Source organism: Saimiri boliviensis, chromosome 7 (assembly GCF_048565385.1).
Source record: "Saimiri boliviensis isolate mSaiBol1 chromosome 7, mSaiBol1.pri, whole genome shotgun sequence".
Classification (NCBI taxonomy): Eukaryota; Metazoa; Chordata; class Mammalia; order Primates; family Cebidae; genus Saimiri; species Saimiri boliviensis.
The window spans coordinates 59,738,549-59,760,217 of record NC_133455.1 but is presented as its reverse complement, the minus strand read 5'-3'; the positions used below and the strand labels follow the sequence as shown (position 1 = coordinate 59,760,217).

The following is a 21,669-nucleotide window of genomic DNA, read 5'->3' as shown; positions in this document are numbered from 1 at the left end:
TGCGAGCACATTCCACCCAAAGGACTGAACGCCGCCGCTGGAGTGGGGGAGAAAGCGGAAGCCCTAACTTCCCCCTCCACACCCTCGCTCTCCCCACTGCTCCCGTCCTTCTCCCCAGCCAAGGACCGGTTGGAAGCCTCCCGCGGAAAGCGAGGCGAGAGCGCGGCGCAGGGGAGGGACAGCCGGGAGCCGCAGGCGCGCAGGGGCGGGAGCAGCATGTGCCCCAGCGCCGGGTGCTTGCCCGAGAAGTAGCGCGCGCTGGGCAAGCAAGACGCTTTCCAAGTTGGGCGCGTCCCAGAGCTCGCAGCCCGGCGCCTCGGCAGCCCGAGTCCAGAGTGAGGCGGGGCTGATGGGGGTCGCTGAAGCTGCCGTCGCTGGTGGCCAGAACCCGTCTTAAAAGAACCCGGGCCAGCATTCCCAGTAGCGCGCCCTCGGCCCGCGTGCGCTCTCCCATGCCTGCTCTGGCGGTGGCCCCGGTGGCCCGCTCGCGGGGGGTGCGAGAGGGGGCGGGGGAGGAGGAGGAGGCGGTGTGATGGCCCTGGACGGCGAGCTGGGGGAGCAAGAGGAGGAGAAGAAAAAGAAGAAGAAAAAGAAGAGGAAGAAGAAGAAGGAGGAGGAGGAGGGGGCCGAGAAGAGCAGCTCACCCTTCGCGGCCACGATGGGGGAAGACGACGCCGCGCTTCGGGCTGGCGGCAGGGGGCTCTCGGACCCGTGGGCAGACTCCGTGGGAGTGCGACCCCGCACCACGGAGCGCCACATCGCGGTACACAGGCGGCTTGTGCTGGCCTTCGCCGTGTCCCTCGTGGCATTGCTCGCGGTCACCATGCTCGCCGTGCTGCTCAGCCTGCGCTTCGACGAGTGCGGGGCGAGTGCCACGCCAGGCGCCGACGGTGGCCCCGCGGGCTTTCCGGAGCACCGCGGCAACGGGAGCATCCCCGGATCGGCCCGGCGCAACCACCACGCAGGCGGGGACTCCTTGCAGCCCGACGCTGGTGGGGTGGCCAGTCCGGGAACCCCGTCCGCCCAGCCGCCGTCGGAGGAGGAGCGGGAGCCTTGGCAGCCGTGGACGCAGCTTCGCCTGTCGGGCCACCTGAAGCCGCTGCACTACAATCTGATGCTCACCGCCTTCATGGAGAACTTCACCTTCTCCGGGGAGGTCAACGTGGAGATCGCGTGCCGGAACGCCACCCGCTACGTAGTGCTGCACGCTTCCAGAGTGGCGGTGGAGAAGGTGCAGCTGGCCGAGGACCGGGCGTTCGGGGCTGTCCCAGTGGCCGGTTTTTTCCTCTATCCGCAAACCCAGGTCCTAGTGGTGGTGCTGAATAGGACGCTGGACGCGCAGAGGAATTACAATCTGAAGATTATCTACAACGCGCTCATAGAGAATGAGCTCCTGGGCTTCTTCCGCAGCTCCTATGTGCTCCACGGGGAGAGAAGGTATGGAGGGAGGCGGTGCCCCGCGCCGCCCCACCCCGCCGCGCTGCTCGAACCTCAGGCGGCCGGCGACCCCCGGGACCCAGCTGGCTTCCAGTACCTGGGAAGCCAGGGGTGGGGGAAAGAAACGAAAGCTGGGTAGGGCAGTCAGAACCTCGGGGTCTCCTAGATGCCTCGGGGTCTCCCTGCTGCCAACTCCGCAAACTGACTCACCCGTGCCAAAAGATGAATGCCGCCCCCTCCTCTAGTCGGGACCTCTCCTCTTCCCTTCAAAGTTCCTTAGCCATCAAAACGCAGGGCTCTTTTTCTGAAGGATAGTTGGTAATCTGAGCGATGCCAGAATGACAGGAAAAGCTTGCCAAGTTACCGTCCAGGGAAAATTCTTGAGCGCCAAAGGTCAAGACAGCAGCGCATCCAGGTTAGGATGCCAGGGCAGGTCAGGGACATACCGTCCCTCCCCCGCCCCAACATGCCCATCTCCCCTGACTGTAGTAGTCCCCTGCCAGGTGCAGAGCTGAGGATGGGCTTTGGCTGAATAAAGTTTCCCCAAACTTCAAGTTGAGATTCGGAGTGAAAAGAGTGGTTTTCAGAGATAGGCTGAGAGAACCCGGACGGGGGTGGAGGTTGCAAAGGCCAAACCCAGGGAGAAGCAGCTGCGCGGGCGCTGCCAGCTCTGTGCTAAGTCAGGGCGACTCCAATTTTTTCATGAATTGCTTGTTCATGAATTGCTGTCTCTGGAGATGATTCCAGTGGTGAAGGATGGAAAAGGTAGTGGTCAGTCCCAAATGCCTTGTTAGTGAGTATCTTTGGCGGGTTTTACATTTGGGTAGTATTGTATTTAAAAAAAAAAAAATTCTGAGAGGCCATGGAGCTTTTCATCACTTGTTCAGATCTCAGACTTCATAATCCAATAGAACTGAGTTCGAATCTCTGCTGTTCATCTAACTGTGGTGATGGTTTGAGGAAGGTAATTAACCTTTTCTTGACGTGACTACTTCTAGTACTTATTGCACACCCATGAACTCAATCCGACAAGAACTCTATGAGGTAGATGCTATTATCAGCATTCCTTATTTTACAAGTGGGGAAATGGAGGCACAGGTAGGTCACATAGCTTGACCAAGATCACCAAGAGTGAGCAGACAAAGCACAGATTTAGACCCTGGGAGTTTGGCTCTAGAGAGTAGACTTTTCATTCTCACTTGGGGATACCAATAATAATATCCTACTTTAGAAGTTGTATAGATGTTTATGAGTGAATGCATTACAAAGCCCTTACCCCTGTGCCTGGCATATAGAGTGCCCACCATAAATGCTAGCTCTCTTGAGTGTCTTGTGGCAGTAAGCTCTCAGGTATATTGTGGAATGAGTAAGTGATTCTTTTTCTTTGCTCTAACTCCGTCATTGCTAAAATAACTTCAATTAATTAAATGGCTGATGAACAACCAAGTCGAGCTTAAAAATTAAACCAACGACTTTAGAAGAGGAGGCAGGTTATAGATCAGTAATGAGGCAGAGCCTCTCCTTTTCTCAGGTGATTCTTACAACAGCAGAACACTGGGGCTCAGAGAAGCCCAGAGCCCTGGAGGTCAGCAGGCTTGTCAGTGGAGAGCTAGGACTTGAACTCTGGTTCTCCAATCCCGGGTCCAGACAGAGCTGATGCGGTTTGGAACCTCTCAGAAGAAGTTATTGTACAAGAGGCTGTGGAAATTGCAATGTGTTGTGAAAGTAAGCAAAAGTTGTATTATTTATAGAGTTCTATGAAGCAACTTCCTATAAATAAAATACCCAATGCTTTAGTAGTTGTATGATAGTTAAAACCTCCTATGAGTGAATGTATAAATTATTCACTTTCTAACTCCTGACATCAGATATGGATCATTTAAATCCCCTTCTACCACTTCCTCTAACATGTTCTAAAGAATACAGATTAAAAATCGTTTTAAACCCAGAATTATATCAAATATGGGGGAAAGGCATAGAAAACAAATTTGCATGCTGTGTTTAAGAACAAGCTTGTTATGTCAAAATGTCAATAGTGGGAGTTGCATATCATTACTGATACATCTTGCTGTGGTGAAATAAATGCTTTCAACAAGTCCTGTTTTTTGAGCCATGCCAAAATATATTTGGCAGAACTGAGTTTGTTTTGGTCAGTGCTTTCAAATTAAAAGTACTTTTAAAAAGACCAGATGTTTCTGCTTGACCCATAACTGATTTCCTTTACCCCTAGTGCACATTTGTATTCAAACTCTCTCCTGTAGTTTTCCCCAAAGAAGTAAATAAGTTGGGTGGAAGTTTAACCTAGTTCATACATAGTTAAACTCTTCATCCCAATAGAAATACAGGACTCAGAGTTCTGAAAATCCCAGCATTGTTTTGTTTCTAAACAGCATCTTAGAGAAAGTCCTTGTTCCTCATTTTTCCTTTCTTCGTTATTATTACCAGAGTGCTGATAATTTCTTGGATGTTTCTGCTGGAATTGATAAGGCAAAAGAAATGAATCTAATAAATTATTTCATAGTTATGTAAACTTTCTACTTATTAAGCTTTTTCTTTGTTACTAAAGCCACTTGGAGCATTTTTAAAGAGACCCATATCAGCATCTCAGATAGGGTTATACTTTTATTGGTAGGTTTGTCCACAAAATGTAATGTAAATTGGCATTTTAAAACCCACTTTCATGTAGGGCACAGATGCAAACACTGAATTTTTATTTGATTAATAATTAAATATTTTGGTCTTTCGTTAGATATGATTTTGTCAGTTTAATTATAGGATAATATCTGTAATAAAAACAAATATTTAATCTGGCAAAGGAAGTCATATTGAGCAACTTGAAATACTTAAAAGACCAATACTACCATGCAGTCCACTTCTCTTAGCCTATGTGGAAACAATAACTCGTTAAAATCCTATCAGTTCTGATTCTTCAACTCGCTTCTCAGAGATCTGAGCAAAAGAATTTTGGTGATGGCAGGAAAATTAAATTCCACTGTGTGCTATATACCTTGGACCCCTGGAAGGTTTTATCCACTGCTGGGTGTTGTAGGTAGTCTGGCTTTGTACAACTGGGAAGACTTGCTTTTCCTGGTTTCCATACTGTAGTGTACAAAGGTTAAAAGATGAGGACCCTCTTGAAGCCCAAGGTTTTTTCAAGTTGAGACAAATTCTCTACTCTTGTTTACTACACTTGTTGAATATTGAAAATAAATTCTCTTAAAATCAAAATGTTTACAAACCAAGCAGTAAATTAGGCAGAATACATACTCACTTTTTCATCAACTAGGTGTGCAGCAGGCAGATAAAAATGGATATGTATTTATGCCATAGTCTACGACAAGATAATATGCTTGCTTAGAATTAGATAAAATGTTCATTTACCTGAAATAATTGCCGCTTTTGGGTAGCCAGATGGAGAGCACACCCATGTTCAAAGTAGGGTACCTTAATTTAGATCCAGATGGTTGGATTGAAAGGTAAATATAGCCAAGATAAAGAACATTCTATTCAATTTCAAAAGGGAGACTATTTTCCTTGACAAACTTTGATAGGGTCTATAACATGCCAAAGTGAAAGATGACATTAAAAATAGGAGGTCCTTTTCTATAAAGGGTTGTTTACAGAGAAACTATCATCTCCAGGTAAAATGAGAAAATAATAGTGGTAGTTCTCAAAGAGAATTGGGACCATCCTTTTGCAAAAATCTTGGGGAGAGAATGGAGGATTTTATCTCTGGATAGGCATTTGCTCTACTGTGGTGTTAGTGTGTGTAATTTGATGCCTTCTAATTTTCTCAGAATGAATTAATACTCGTGATATTTAATAATAACAAGAAATTCACTACATTAGTTTTAGATTGAAAGCAGCTTCATTTCTCCCATTCACTTTGCTAAGAAGATAGCTTAACATGAGCAAGTAGGATCTTCCTCTATTGAGGGCTGTGAACTGAAAAAATCTTTTGAGAACCATTTGTTTCTGTAAAAACTTTTTTCTATGTATGATTCCTTAATGGACTTAGCTCATTGTTTTTATGTCAGGCTCACATAACCATATGGCAAGACTGAGTTCAGTGCAGGATTTTGAACACAATTCAAAATTCCACCAGTAAACCGTATCTCGACAATGTTTACTAAAAAAGAAGCTCTGACCATTTAATAATGACTCACTCAGGGAGAAAATTTATGCAATTGTTGTTTGTCTTGCTGTGATTTCTGTAGTGCCATTCGATTTGATCACCCTGGATAGTAAATACACAGTTTTTTCCAATTATTTTGATTGACATAAAATTGTATATATTTATTGTGTATAACCTGATGTTTTGAAGTATGCGTATATTTGGAACAAATGTAGCTAATTAACAAATGCATCACCTTGCACAGCTATTTTCATGCTGAGAATACTTATCATCCACTCTCTTAGCATTCTTCAAGAACATAACATATTGTCATTAATTGTAGTCACGCTGCTTTACAGTAAATCTCTCCGACTTATTCCTTTAATGTAAGTAATTAATGTCCTTTGACCAGCAGCTCCTCAACTCCATTCTTCCCCTAACCTCTTAGTGTCTGGTAACTTCCGTTCACCATTCTACTCTAATTATATCGGGGTGACTTTTTTAGATTCCACATATGACTGAGATCATGCGATCTCATTTGTCTTTTTATGCCTGGCTTATTCACTTACATGAAGTCTTCCAGTTCATCCATGTTGTCCCAAATGACAGGATTTTCTTCTTTTTATGGCTGAATAGTATTTCGTTAGTGTGCGTATACATTTATTTCTATTCGTTCATTAATTGATGAACTCTTAGATTGGTTCTGTATCTTGGCTACTTTGAATAATGCTGCAATAAACCATGTTTCAGATATCTCGTCAACATAATGATTTATTTCTTTCTTTTCTTTTTCTCTTTCTCTCTCTCTTTTTTTTTTTTTTAGACAGAGTGTCACTCTGTCACTCTGTCACCCAGGCTGGAGTGCAATGGCATGATCTTGGCTCACTGCAACCTCCACCTCCCAGGTTCAAGCAATTCTCCTGCCTCAGTCTCCTGAGTAGCTGGGATTACAGGCATGCACCACCACACCCAGCTAATTTTTGTATTTTTAATAGAGACAGAGTTTCATTATGTTAGACAGGGTGGTCTCAAACTCCTGACCTCATGATCTGCCTGCTTTGGCCTCCCAAAGTGCTCGGATTACAGGCATGAGGTACTGTGCCCGGCCTCAACATAATGAGTTATTTTTCTTTGGATATATAATTTCCCAATAGTGGGATTGCGAGATCATATGGTAGTTCTATTTTTAATTTTTGATGAACCGTCATACTGTTTTCCATCATGGCTTTACTAATTTATAGTGTACTAATTTCCACCAGTAGTGTACAAGGGTTCTTTTTGCTCCACACCCTTGCTAACTGTTGTTATCTTTTGTCTATTTGATAATAGCCATTCTTATAGGTGTGAGTTGATAATATCATTGTGGTTTTGATTTGCATTCCCCTGATGATTAGTGATGTTGAACAATTTTTCATATACCTGTTGGCTATTTATATGTCTTCTTTTGGGAAATTTTCATTCAGGTCTTTTGCCCACTTTAAAAAACCAGGTTGTGTGTTTTCTTGCTATTGAGTTGATTTCCTTATATATTTTGTTTATTAACCATTTATCAGATGTACAGATTGCAAATATTTTCTTCCACTCTGTAAGTTGTCTTTTTATTCCGTTGTTTATTTCCTTTGCTGTGCAGAAACTTTTTAGTTTGATGTAATCCCATTTGTCTATTTTTTTGCTTTTATTGCCTGTGCAATTGCCTTTGTTTTTATTTATTCAATGTAACTCCAAACTGAGCCTATCTGCTTTGGATCTCTTTCAAATAAAGATGGATCCGATACTGGCTTTCCCAGTATTTGTTTAGTATGTACAACATGTTTGTTTCTTTAAACTGATTGTTGCCACTGCTTGTGTGGCTGGGCTTGAGAAAACAATGCAGGATGATGTTTTAGGTGTGCTTGAGAATGGTGACATCTGGTCAATATGATTACAAAAATAGGACTTACCTCTTTAAGTAGGACTTCAAAGACTGATAAAAAATGGTGAGGAAGAAAGAATTTACCTTTAAGGCATAAATGTTTTACGTCTGTAAAGAAGGGCATCCCTCCTTCGCCCCCAGGTTCATCCTCCCAAACCCCAGCAATCATAATCTTCATCATCACCATCATCATCATCATCATTTCTTAATTCTTCGCATGTTCTTTACTTCTTCCCAGATTTACATTAGTGGCCAGCTTCCACCAGGATTTTTCAAAGTTCCATGCCATCCGACTTTATACTACGGGAGAGTGCATGCTTTCTCCCACAGACAGAATTATATTGGGCAGAATTTTGGAAAATTCAAATGTGAAAAATGTTTCCTGCTTTTTCCAGGTTCCTGAGCAACCTGAAATGGCACACAAACAGGCACAGCTGCATGATGGTGGTGGAACTGTGAGGGTAGACTAAGATTGGCAATGTTGCATGGTGCTGAGTTAGGGTGAAGAACCCAGGCTCACTCTTCCTGCCCTCTTTGCCTTCAAGCGTCTGAATGCCTGGGTGGGTCTGACATTTATGAAGCTCTGGCCCCAGTTGTACAGGGACAGGATAAATTAATTCCTCCCAGTGCACACCTATGTGTGTGCTGCAGGATGAAGTTTTGTTTTAATCATTCAAATCTTTCCTCACTATACAACTAAAAAAAAAAGTCAGAGGATAGACAAAGAAAGTACTTTAAAAACTATGGTTGTTGGTTGCTTTCAACATCTTTTAAACATAGATTATTGTAAAAAATTTTATATTTTGAAAAAAAAAATAGTCCACTTTTGTTGTGTTGCTGGATGGAAAAGTGTGTGTATTTAGTGTGGTCATTCTCTTCCCCCTAAGCAGGGACTGTGGAACCAGACTGCTTGGCCTCATGTCCTGTCTCTGCCACTTATTAGCTTTAAGACCTTGACCAGATTTCCTAATTGCTGTGTGTCTAGTGTCCTCATCTGGAAAGTGGAGATAATGATATTTTATTGTACAGGGTTGTTGTGACAATTACATCAGTAATAAAGCACTTAGAACTGTCCGATAATTGGTAAGCACATCCGTAGTTATTAAATATAATTTTATTATTCCATGGCTGGAGATCTATTACTTGGACTAGTACCAGGATGTGTAGGATGAACATTCTTGCTTTGAGGTTTCCCCTTGCTGACAGAACAGTAGAGAAATGGTCACCATGGACATTCCTTTGGCTGATGTTTGTTTTTCCAACCTAAGCAGAGTTCAAAAGACAGGGAATGGGAAAAGAAGGTGGAAAGGAAGAAGAAGAGCCTGGTTACCAGAAAGAAGAGAGAGAAAAGAAAGGCTGTGGTATTTCAGCCAGAGAACCCCCAGCTTGGATCAAATACTGTGAGATGGAGAGTGCTGAGTGAGCAGAAAGACTGAGGGAAACAGAAGAAACACACAATTCTCTGATTTCAGCACTGCTCTCTGTTAGCAGTGAGAATAGCAGGAACCAGAGACTGAAGGGTTAGCAGGGCACCAGGACAGCAAGAAGAAAAGCCCTAAGTATCAAGGAAAGGTATCTCAGTCATTAGATATTGTTCCCAAGACTTTATGTGAGTTTTGACAACAGCAGTACTTTATAATGCTTATATAATGTTTTGCCTCTCTCCAGTAAAAAAAAAAGCAAATGAATCTCAGACACTAATTTTATTTATTTTTATGAAAACCTAATATTATGGCCTGGGAAAGTTATTTTAATGCACTCATAATATCCTTCAACAATGATGATCAAGTACTCAGTACATATTTTTGGTAAGCATATTTAGTACATAAATGCTGAAACAATTATGAATATTATGCTCTGTTTTTATAACACGATTATTCACATATGCACCACTTCCTACATACATATTGCTGGCATTATTGCCTTATGTTTTTAGTTTACTCCAATGGTTATTTAAAAAAAAAATAGACTACACACTTGCTTATAGTATTGAATATTCAGCAGGAGTACTTCCCTTCTGAAATAGCAGAGGTTTAATGACTCATTGAAGTGCATAAAAACACACAGTCTAAACAACGACCCATTTTGGCTTAAAGAATTTTGTCATCGGGTAACAATTTGCATTTTGGATTAACAATTTAAAACGGGACACGTGTAACTTCCATGACCTTGTAACAGTCTACTTACTGCAATCAGTTGAATAGTAACTAGATGTTCCACTGAAACTTTTCTTTAGGTCTTGGGAGTTTTTATTACCAATCTTAAACTACTGCAATATTAAAGAAATAAGTAGGTTCAAAATCAAAATCATTTCACTGTGTTATGCATAGATGTGGCCAAAAAGGAAATCTTTCAAATGATCCATGCTGTTTGTGAGGCTTTCTCGTTTTTGGTGGATTCCACAGTGAAATGCCTTGAATCAATCTGAATAATACTAACCATGTTATGCAAATGTTTGTCTCCTCTGCATATCTTACCTTTATGAAAAGGCAAACTGAAAATAATAGAGCAGAAATTGTTTTGTATCACATACTGTAATTTGTTGGCAATATCAACCAGCATTAATGCATTACTTCTGCTGGATGTTATCATAATGACTTGACACAAGTAGCTTGCCTGGTGAACTTCCGCAGAAATAAGAAGAAATCAATTCTCTATATCCTTCAGAGGCAACATGGAGCTTTAAGCCTTCCTTCTTAGCTCAACCAAAATGTCAAATAGACAAGTTGTTAAGAAAATAAAGTAATTTATTTTAGATAGAAGAGAATTAAAATACATGTATGTTATTCACATTTTTCCAGTTATGCTAAAATGACATTCGAGGAATCACACTCCCAGAATGTCACTTTTGAAAGTGGAATTTTTTTATGGTAACAGACAGATTCATTAAAAGATAAAAATGATTTTGTTTAAAAAAGCAGGAGCATAACAGACAGCAAAATACTTATCCCATTATCTTCTGCCTTTTGCTGTTTTGTTTTACTTTTTGCTGTATTTACATGTATTTTCATGTCTATACTATATATTAACATATTTCTATTTTTAATCAATTTTTTTTTATTTCTTACACTTGGCATCCTGCTTACCACCTCAAACTCACCACAAATTCACTCCAAACTCATTATTTTATTTTCAAAATCACTGTTGCTATGGGCCTCTTTGATGTTTTTAATGACAGTAAGAAGAAGAGAAGTCTCACTTCCACCAATTAAAGGCAACCATAAAATATATGCAGTGAAGACAAAATTATAGTTTTGAAATTCTACAGGCATTGTTGCCTGTTAAGGGCACTGACTGACCTGAAACTGGCTCTCTTTGTTAGAAAAAAGAGTATCAAGGGTGAAAAAGATGTTACAGATGAACTTGAAATACTGAGATCTGATGTAACCACAATCTACAAGACAGAAGACAGGGCACAAGCTTAGTATGTCAGTGAAAACTTTATTGAAGGCTTATTTCTGTGCTACCTATAGTCAACTTACTCATTTCTCCATCCAACTCTGACCTTTAAACTTCTACCCAGGTTTTAAGACCAATTCTTATGCTTTCTTTTTCATAAAACCTTCTTTGAGTTGTTTAAGCTGGTGACTTTCAACTGGGACAATTTCTTCCTACAGTGGACATCTGCAATGTCCAGGGACATTTTTGCCCATCTCAACTGGGGAGAGATGATACTGGCATCTAGTGGTAGAGGCCAGGGATACTGCTAAAGATCCTTCAAGGCACAGGACAGTCCCCACAACAAATAATTATCTAGTCTAAAATGTCTGTAGTGCCAACATTGAGAAATTTGCTTTAGAAGAATGTAATTTCTTCATACATTTTTCCCTCTTTGTCATGGCTTTTTGTATAATAACTGTCCAGGTATATGTTTAATTTATTTTATTAGCATAGAAACTCTTTGCAGGAAGGAAACATATATATTTATCTTTTTCTCCCCAGTATTGAACACTCAGAAATGAATGATTAAAAGAAGCAAATGCATTATAGGACTTGTAGTAAAAAGCTATTTAGTGGTAGTGTAATTTAATATCTTTAAAAACCTATCATATTTGGGGAATATTTTATTTCTGATGTTTGTTCAGTATATGATCTCAAGCTTGGAAAAGACCTTAAATGTAATCTAGTCCAACTGCTTTTCTTTACCAAGGGACTTTTTTGATTTTCTAAGTACTGAATTGAAATTCAATTGCAATCATCTTCAGGTGCCAGACTGTGAAATTGGTATTTCCTCATTTGGACATTATCAGAATATATGGTGGCCCTCTGTGCATAGATATATACTGTGTGTATGAATTCATTAAGAATATTAATTGCAGAAGAAGTCACTAGGTGATCTTTATAGTTCTTTTCAACCCTGAGGATCAGTGATTTAAATTGCTACCTTCCCTTACTTACTTATTTGGTAAGGCAAAAAGACTGTACTATGTTTTTTCTCTGCATAAATATTTGTTCTATCAAATTATCCTTAGCCCAGAGGTATTTACATCTTTTACACCTAATAACTTCTTACCCACTAATTACTTAATATCAAAGACATCTTTGATTTTTACTTAAAGGCTAATTCATCCTAATTACAACCTCTCTGTTGAACTCTTGCAGAACTCTTCCCCTAGTATTATTAGTTGTCCTTTCATTTCCCATGAAAAATATTATACATATACATATATATATTTCATGGAAAATATATTTTTCAATTAGACTGCAAAGGCCTTGAATACAAAATTGGTAGTATGGTAAAAAATTATACAGAGTACCTAATACAAGGTAAGTATCCCCACTCCAAAAATCCAAAATCTAAAGTGTTACAAAACCCAAAACTTTTTGAGCACCAACATGATGCTCAAAGGAAATGTTTATTGGAACATTTTTTTATTAGGACTTTTGGGTTAAAGATGCTCAGATGGTAGTATGTAATTCATATATTCTAATATCTGAAAAAACCCAAATTCTGAAACACCTTTGGTCCAAAACATGTTGAATAAGAGATACTCAACCTGTATAGTATAAAACTCTCAGATAGCAGACAATATTCATTCAGTGATTGAAATGGAGTTCTCAGATATTTCAAAGTTAAAAGGGAATAACTTTGGCTCATATGTAAAATCCCATGGGCATCTTTTAAATAGCCTCACTGAGAAATATTAAGCTCAATGGACATTTTAATTAATAAGTTGAAAGATAAGATTCATGAGCATTATGTAAGGTAAAAACATAGGAAGACAAAATTTTAAATAGTACATTTTAACTAAAAGGTACTGACATTGCATTAAGCAGAAAGTGTATTACTAGCAGCAGAAAAGACTAAGAAAAATATTATCATGAAACTGGCAAATTGGGAAAGAAGACTCTTTGATACCTACAGCTGAATTAAGACATTGTTTATAAATTATGGCTAAAAGTTAATTTTACTGTTTTGAAATGTAATTCAGAAAATGTGAGTTCTAGACCCAGCTTTGTGCTAATTGCCTGTATAACTTCAGACAAATCATTTAATCCTATTGGATCCACTTTTTCAACTTAGAAATTTATGACAGTAGGACAACTTGTTTCTAATATTGCTTCCAGCTTTAACTTCATATTTGTATGATTTACAATTAAAATTTATTTTCCATATATTATCTCATTTTATTATTTTAACTTTTGTAAGAGAAGCCTAGAAAACATTGTATTTTCCTTCTACTAATGAAAAAACAGGGTCAGACAGTTAAGTCACTTAACTAAAAGCCTGGCGTGTAGCAGCCTGATGCTGTTTCCAAGATAACTCTCAAAAACCTTGTCTATGAGAACAACAATTAATCTTTAAAAGGTTTTATTTTTCTTTATTCTAAAACTAAGCTTTAAGAAATTAGGTCCTCAATGATCAAAGTAAGCTGTAATTTAAAAATAGTGTAAAATTTGTACCTCGTGCTTCAAGCTAGGGATAGCCAATAAGATTCAATACGCATGCCAACCCGTATTGATTGGCAGTAGTCATCTGAAATGCTGTGCTGAGAGTAATTCTGAGGCCAAGTCTGGGTTGAGTGGGAAAGTTGCCATGTTAGATTAACCATGTATATCATGAATAATGGAGAGAGGAATGGTGGCAGAACTACTTCAAGCCTTTTAAAGAAATTGCTTCAGAACGCAATAATATTCTATTAACATTCTAATATTGACTTGCTTTATATCGTTTCATAACTAGTATTATTAAAAAGTTTAATTAACCTTTGTCATGTATGATTTCTTATTTAGAAGAGTGAACTTCTATTTTTTTTTTTTTTTTTTTGAGACAGAGTCTCACTCTGTCCCCAGGCAGCAGTGCAGTGGCACAATCTCGGCTCATTGCAACCTCCGCCTCCCAAGTTCAAGCGATTCTCCTTCCTCAGCCTCTGGAATAGCTGGGACTTCAGGCACATGCCACCATGCCCAGCTAATTTTGTGTTTTTGGTAGAGATGATGCTTCACCATGTTGGCCAGGATGGTTTTGATCTCTTGACCTCATAATCCGCCTGCCTTGGCCTCCCAAAGTGCTGGGATTACAGGCATGAGCCGCCACACCCGGCTGAAGAGTGTCCTTCTTAAAGTACTTCATCTTTGCCTTCATTTGTAACCATAACCATAAAAGAATATAGAAGGTGCTTTCTATAGGAATTTTAATAAGATACCACTTGAAACATATACGTATATGTTTCACTCAAGTTTTCAGATATACATATATATAGGTATACATATATAACATATATATACCTGTATATATGCATATGTGTGTGTGTACTCACACTGACATACTTATATTCATATATTTATATTAATATACATCTGGTATATTAACATATATTAATATGGCATATATTATGAGTAGTAAAAAACAATGTTTTCCAGACTATTCAGTATAAACATTTGTTCCTGTGCTCCAAGAAAGTTTGAAGATATGAATCAGCAACTGCTCCATGCTATTCACGGTCATAGGTGCTTTACAGCCTTTCTTTTCCTCTAAGCTGTATAATACTTTTTGAGTTAGACTTGATTATTTATTTTTTCAGCAATGACCAACTACATCTCAGGAAAGTTTAATAATTGCCAAGATGGCACAGCTAAGAAAGTTGTGGAGCCAAAATTCAGACCAGAATTTATGAGATCTTAAAATCCTTTTTCTGAACAAAACCAGGCTGTGTCTTGCTGAAATTTTAGGGCACAGATATTTCCTAAGTGATGATCTATATCTACATATATCTGAGGACAGTTTTTGGATTTTGGTTTCATTGTCCTTATTTGTTGTACAGCTTCAGGGAAGAAAGTGAAGCACACCAAAAAGGAGAATCATCACTTTCTAGTTCAGGCCAGTGTGATGCCATTGAGCTGTTTTTCCTATCGTATGTAATGTTTCATCTAACAAGCAGTCTTCTGGGTTTAGAGAATTTATTTTAATTGAGACAGAAACCTCCCTGAAAAACTTTTATTGTTGGAGAAATATATTACATATGGATTGTGCTTTCATGCTATTTATGGACTTAAGTTTGGTTCAGAAAAATATTGCAATTTGAAATAATATATTATTTTATCAACAGAAGCATGTAATGTGGCCATAACTTAATGCACAACACAAATGTAACTGAGAATGTCATTTTCTTTTTTTCCAGATTCCTTGGTGTTACTCAGTTTTCGCCTATACATGCCAGAAAGGCATTTCCTTGTTTTGATGAGCCAATCTACAAGGCTACTTTCAAAATCAGCATCAAGCATCAAGCAACCTACTTATCTTTATCTAACATGCCAGTGGAAACTTCCGTGTTTGAGGAAGATGGATGGGTTACGGATCACTTTTCACAGACCCCTCTCATGTCCACGTATTATTTAGCCTGGGCAATTTGCAACTTCACATACAGAGAAACTACCACCAAGAGTGGGGTTGTAGTAAGTATTTTCAACTTAATGATGTTTTTGGATAATGTACACTCTATAAAGTAACCTGATTTCTGGATTAACAATGAATCATTTCTAACCTTTTTATGTCTTATATAGTAGAATTCTTTCTTTAGTTCTTTTGGGGGGTTATATGTTTTGCTGGTTTCAAAGTGTCAGAGAGGAACCTCTCTTCTATAGAGCACCCTGACCACCTCCACCTCCCTCCCCTATCATCCTTGTTCCTCCTCATCTCTGAATTTTCTTATAGACACTATAAGAAACTATTGTACATCTATCGTACATCTCTGGAATAACTGCTGTCGTCGGTTTTGGCAAATTGCCTGCTTCTCTTTGTATGATTGGGAAAGCTACTTCTTTTTATTGTAACATATTTTAAATATGTACAGAAAATGTGGTGAGTAATATAGTAAACACCATAGACCTACTAGTCAGTACTATAGAACTAAACATTTTACCATCTTCGGTCTAAGTTTATTGCTGAGAAAGTAAAACCTAGGGTGTAGTTGAAGCTCTCTGTATAACCATTCCTTGATCTCGTTGCGTTGGCCTTGATCCCTTAGAGATCAACACTGTCCTGAATTTGATGTTTGCTATTTCCATGCATATTATCCTACAATTATTTCATATCTGTATGTAGACACACACACACACACACACACACACACACACACACACTTTTACAATACATACCATGCTTTAAAATTTTATGTAAGTGATTTTCTATTGTAGATAATATCCGGCAAGTTATTTTCATTTTATTTTCTTAGGAATCATGAGATAGAGGGAGCCTTGTCTGTATTAAATTTATAGTAAGAATCAATTAGGTTTTCTTTGATGACTATCGTTTGTGACATCATGGTATTCTAGGCACTTTTCACATGTAATTGTATTGCATTAGGGTAGACTATACCATGTTGAATTAACATTTCAATGGCTTACATGATATATATGCATTTATTTTAATTTTTATATTAACACTAAGGCAAGGTATTATGATTCCACTTTTTTCCCAAATGAGTAAATCGAGTAAAGTTTAAGGAGTAAGTAACTTGCCCAGGGTCTAAACATGGGCAAATGTTAGACCTCAGACCTCGGTTGATTTAATCCTAAATTTTGAGCTTTTTCCTTTGTGCCCTATGAACTCTGTGTTTCACCATTTCACTTGTGTGTCTATAAGAAAATTCAGATTGTGACTTTCCTCTTCCAGTAACCTTTGTATTTCATGTTGCTTGAACACAGCAAAATAGGTGAATAGAAATCTATATTTTTAATTTGTAGGAAGTTCATAGATCTAAAATAACCTAAATTTTGAAAAATAGTTTTGGCTAAAGAAATTTTCCTCACTGTTACTTTTAATTTAAATCATGATGGAATCTGTTTAAAAAATAAAATCTGACAGCATACAAAATCAATGTCATTACTGAAAAACCGCTTGTAATGAATTCATCTATCAAATCATTAGAATTATGTTTTAAATGCAGACTTGTTAGAAGGCTAGTAGGCATATTACTCTTTGGACTTAGAATCATTTCATATGTTGAATTCCTCTGATGTTTGTTAATATCTTCTATGTGTATTTTGAGGTTGTACTCATTGGACCATACACAGACATGGAACACAAAGACATCTCATTTCCTTTTATGTCTTCAAAAGTTTATGACTGACTTGCTATAGGTCAGCTAGCATAGAGTACACTGGAAATTCTTTTTTCTAGTTTGTTTTCTTTAAAGTATCTTAAAAGTGGTTCTCAGCCCTAAACAATGTTGCTTGTTTCTAAATGACCCATATTTTAAAGCCAGATACACTTGTTATTTAGATGTGACTTTTTATTAGAGCTAAGAATCTCTAAGTGATTAATAAATACTTTTAAATTCCTGCTTAATAATTTTTACATAGAAATGATAAAACATGCTACCGGAGAACACTGAAAGGTGAATTGAAATAAAATTTTAGATTGCATAACCTAAAAATACTAAAATCTATAAAAAAGAAAACAAAATTCCCATTGGGAGCTCTTATTTATCAACTGTGGAAATATAGTTTAAAACTCGACTCCTTTTTTTCTGTCACTCCTTTGAGAAATCTAATCTGTTTTCTTTTCACTGCCTTTCCCCTTTATTATTCAGAGCATATGAGAATGACATTTCTCAACACTTAACAGCTAGAAGGAGTGAAAGTTTAGTTTTAGAATCTTGGATGTGGGATGGTCACATGAAGTCCAGGTGGTCATTTCAGATCAGAAGCCGAAGCAATTTTCTTTGCTATGTGAAAGAGGAACTTGAGTAGCATATTAATAATGCACAGCTGAATGGTAACAGATCCCCAAGTGTGAATATTTGAGACATTTTCATCACTGTTGCTATTTGCTTACCAAGCTACCTACACTTTGCAAGACACTATTCTAAGTAATTAGAAAGGTTTTTTAAAAATCTAAAATTCCTCTGGTACAGAGATTGCAAATTCAAGCATTCAGACTGAATCCAAAGCTGCAGCTATGTTTTGTTTATCCATCCCCAAAATGGCTTAACAATTTTTTATAGTAGTTGTCAACATTTAGAAAGTGGAAGATCACACATAAACTTACTTATTTCTGGCTTTTCTTGAAAAATGTAAAGCTCTTGTAACATTAAGGTCACACTCCTATTTGGTAATATTTGTTCATTCATGTATTCCTTCCGCAGATATTTACTGACTGCAAGCCAGCTATTGTTCTAGGCTATTATGATATAGCTGCAAACAAGGCGGAAAAGATTCCTGCTCCCAGGGAGCTTATATTATAATGAGGTGAGAGAGCCAATAAACAAAAAAATACAAAAACTATGTCCAGTAGTAATATATGCTAGTCAGAAAATCACTGTGCTAGAGCTTGGTGGTGGGGAGTTTGCTTCCCAGTTTAACTTAATCCAGACCACTTTTGTTCATTTGCATCTAGTCCATTTCACTAATGTTTATTTTCTGTTTGGATCAATCCTATAGACATTTGGAGTTGAAAATCCAGAGGGTAGCTTATGACTATGTATAGGAAAAACAATGAATTCAATAATTGTGATTTAGGAATATTAGTATTCTGTATTCATGAATTGCTTTGATTGAAAGTTGTAGAAAATAAGTTCAAGACTAGTTGAAAGAGGGAGAAATTGTTAAGGCTTGGAGTCTAGGGGTGTGCTTTATGGAGAAGATAGGATTCAGTATGGTCCTGAACGATGGTTTGGTCTTAGAGAAGCAGATAATGTGTCTATATAATTCTTTGCCAGGGAAATGTTAATAGGAAAGACACAGGAGTAGGGATATCTCTGTGGAATATAGTATAGTATGATGATTATAAACATTGATTTTAGAATCAGATTCATCTGTTTCAGGATTATTCCTCTGCTTTACTTCTCTGCAAGCTTTGTTAATTAACTTCTTTTTATTCTGATTTTCTTGTTTGAAAACTAAAAGTATGGATTCTTCCTTTGCAAGGTTGTTCTGGTTTCTATCATGTCATAGAAAACTACTCCAGAACTTAGTGGCATAAAGCAGCTATATTATTATACTCAATGCTTGTGTAGGTTAGGAATTTGGAAGGGCACAATGGTGGCACCTTCTCTGTGCTCAGTGATGTCTGAGGCCTCAGTTGGGGAAGTATGATGTTTGGGGGGTGACTTGATAAGAAGGGGCCAGAATCGTTTGAATACATCTTTCTCTGGTGATTGTGCTGTCAGTCTTCTGGAATGTGAGCTGAGGCCATCAGCCATACATCCATGTGTGGCCTCTTCATGTGGCCTGGGCTTGTTCAAAGCACGATGGCCTTAGGATGGTTGGTCTTCTTACATGGTAGTTCAGAGCTCCAAAGATGCGTGTCCTAAAAGAACTAGGTGGGCATTATGTGGAATTTTTAAACTTATCTTCAGAAGTCACAGAGCATCATTTCTAAGACATTCTATTGGTTGTAAGCGAGTCACTAAGGATAGTGCTCATTCAGCAGAAGAGGGCATGAGACCCCAGCTCTTGATTGGAGGAGTGTCAAAGAACGTGTGGGCCAGTTTTAAAACTAACACAGTCTGCTCTCTGCCTGCAGACTACTAATATTCATCCTACAGACAATAGATACTTGTCAGTGGGTCTCATCCCATGCAACAGCAGGCTCAGACTTGAGTCCAGGCCTCAACATCTAATTTAGGTTCAAGCACAGAAGAGATAACTTGGGTTTGTTTTTTTGGGCATAGTTTCTCTCATTCTGAAGACCAGTTAACGAAAGATACAAGCTATCTTACCTTGCTTTTCTCTCTTCAACAGACAATAATAAGACTGAAATATGGTTATGACAGAAGCCATTTCCATTCAAGAATGGAGGAAATGGGAAGATACGGTAGTCACTAGCCACTAGCCCATAGCAATTCTGAAACCCAACTGGGCACATGTTACCAATTCCTTAATTACGGATGAATGGCCCGTCCCTGTGAACTGTTCTCTTTGGCATTTGGCCCCACCCTCTGGGCTGTTTGTTTTGCCTTCTGAGCCATCCTTTCTATTCCAATTAAAAAGTAGTTTGTGTTTAAAACTAAATATTGATAGTTGCATAAAAGTATACCCAGTGCATATCTATGGGTTCTACATCCCTGGACTCAACCAAGTTCCCTGGACTCAACCAACTGTGGATTAAAACCATTTAAGAAACATTATTTTGGTATTGAATAAGAGCCAGACTTTATTTTTCTGGTTCTTCTTCCCTAATGTGGCAACTATTTACATAGCATTTACTTTGTATTAGGTATTATATGTAATCTAGAGATAATTTAAATTATGCAGCAAGATGTGCATGGGTTCTATGCAAAAACTATACCATTTATATATGGGAGTTGAGCATCCATAGATTTTGGTTTCTGTGGGAGGTCCTGGATACCAAGGAATGACTGTAGTTTGTGTTTGCAATTGAATTGAATAACCTCAGCTTGCTTCCTACCAGTAAAATGTTGGGCCTACAAAGACCTATTTTTCTTTTGTATTGGCTCCATTACATTCAGCCCAAGCAGGTATACTTATGTTAAAAAATGTTGGCTTTTTATGTATCAAGTTATATCCACTCCATTAGACAAAATGACACCCACAGATCTCTTTAAGATGAACCTTTGTCAACTTTGAGGCTTTGTGGAATAAAAATACTTAGTTGCTCTTTTATTTAACAGGCTTTATGAGGCATGCCCTTAAGATCTTTATAAAACCTTTCGCCTTTTTGAAGAGGTTATGGGGCATCACTTTAAGAGTTTCTAAGGTCTTGATAAAGACTCGCCCTTGGCTTCATTCTTAGACCATTTTTTTCCTGACAGTGACCTGAATTTGTTGTTTTTCTGAAGCTGTTTCTTACTATGAGAATCTTCTGTTATCTGAAGAGGCTGAGAAGAAGAAAAAGTTTTAATTTCAAAACCAGCAAGCCCTGGCTCTTTTATATTTTCTCTAAATTTTGCTTGAAAACTGGACAGTTCAATTTTAACCTCATCTCTTTTCTTTTATAATTTTCATGGCCAGTGAGAAGAAGCCAGGTAGCACTTTTAATGTTTTGCCTGAAAATCTCCATAGCTAGAAAATATAGCTCAGTGGTTATATTTCTCATTTTTTCCCAGCATTACAAGTAACGAGGTTTCCATACTTTTCTCTGCTATATAGCAAAGGTCCCCTTTTCTTCAGCTTTCAGTAACATTTACCTTGCTATCCTTCAAGCTCTCACCAACAGCCTCCGTAAGCCCTAGAGGCTTCTGCTAATATCCCAAGGCTTTTTCAGTTTTTACTCAGAGTCTAGTCTCCAAATCAATGCCACCTATTTCAAGGCTTTTATTATGGCAGTGCCCTAATTCCAGGTATCAAAATTGGTTCAAATCAACATTGACGAATAAGAAATAATTTTAAAATATAGCAACAAAAAGTAACCATTTTTAATGCTCACTGTGAAGAGTATTGTGAGCATGAAAATTCTGTGAAGAGTTTGAATGGTACAGAGCAGATAACAACTTATCTCTGCTACACAATGTCTAGGGCCTCAGCAGGAGAGGCCTCATTGATTGGGGTTAACTTGATTGCTGGGGGTAGCAGTCTGACTGCACCTTTACTAAATGACTTTACTTGATGTCGTGTGTTTTTTGGAACCTCAGCTGGGGCTCTCATCTGGGGCATCTACCAATGGTCTCTCCAAGTGGCCCCAGCTTCCTTGTATTAATAGCATAGTGGTCTAATGTTGATGGGATTATTTGTTTTTTCCTTCATAATATGTTTGAGTTTTTTGTAGATTCTGGGTATTACTTCTTTGTCAAATTCATAGCTT

At 38.4% G+C, this 21,669-nt stretch overlaps 1 protein-coding gene across 1 annotated transcript in view; it reads left to right on the top strand.

Annotated features, from left to right (window-relative positions):
* The first annotated feature begins 465 nt into the window (after window positions 1–465).
* Window positions 466–21,669, top strand: part of TRHDE (thyrotropin releasing hormone degrading enzyme) — a 406,810-nt gene continuing 385,606 nt past the window's right edge. Inside the window, exons 1-2 of the mRNA XM_003927810.4 lie at window positions 466–1,437; window positions 15,086–15,359. Coding sequence (XP_003927859.2) covers window positions 533–1,437; window positions 15,086–15,359 — 1,179 coding nt within the window. The 5' untranslated portion in view covers window positions 466–532. The remainder of the gene's footprint in view (window positions 1,438–15,085; window positions 15,360–21,669) is intronic.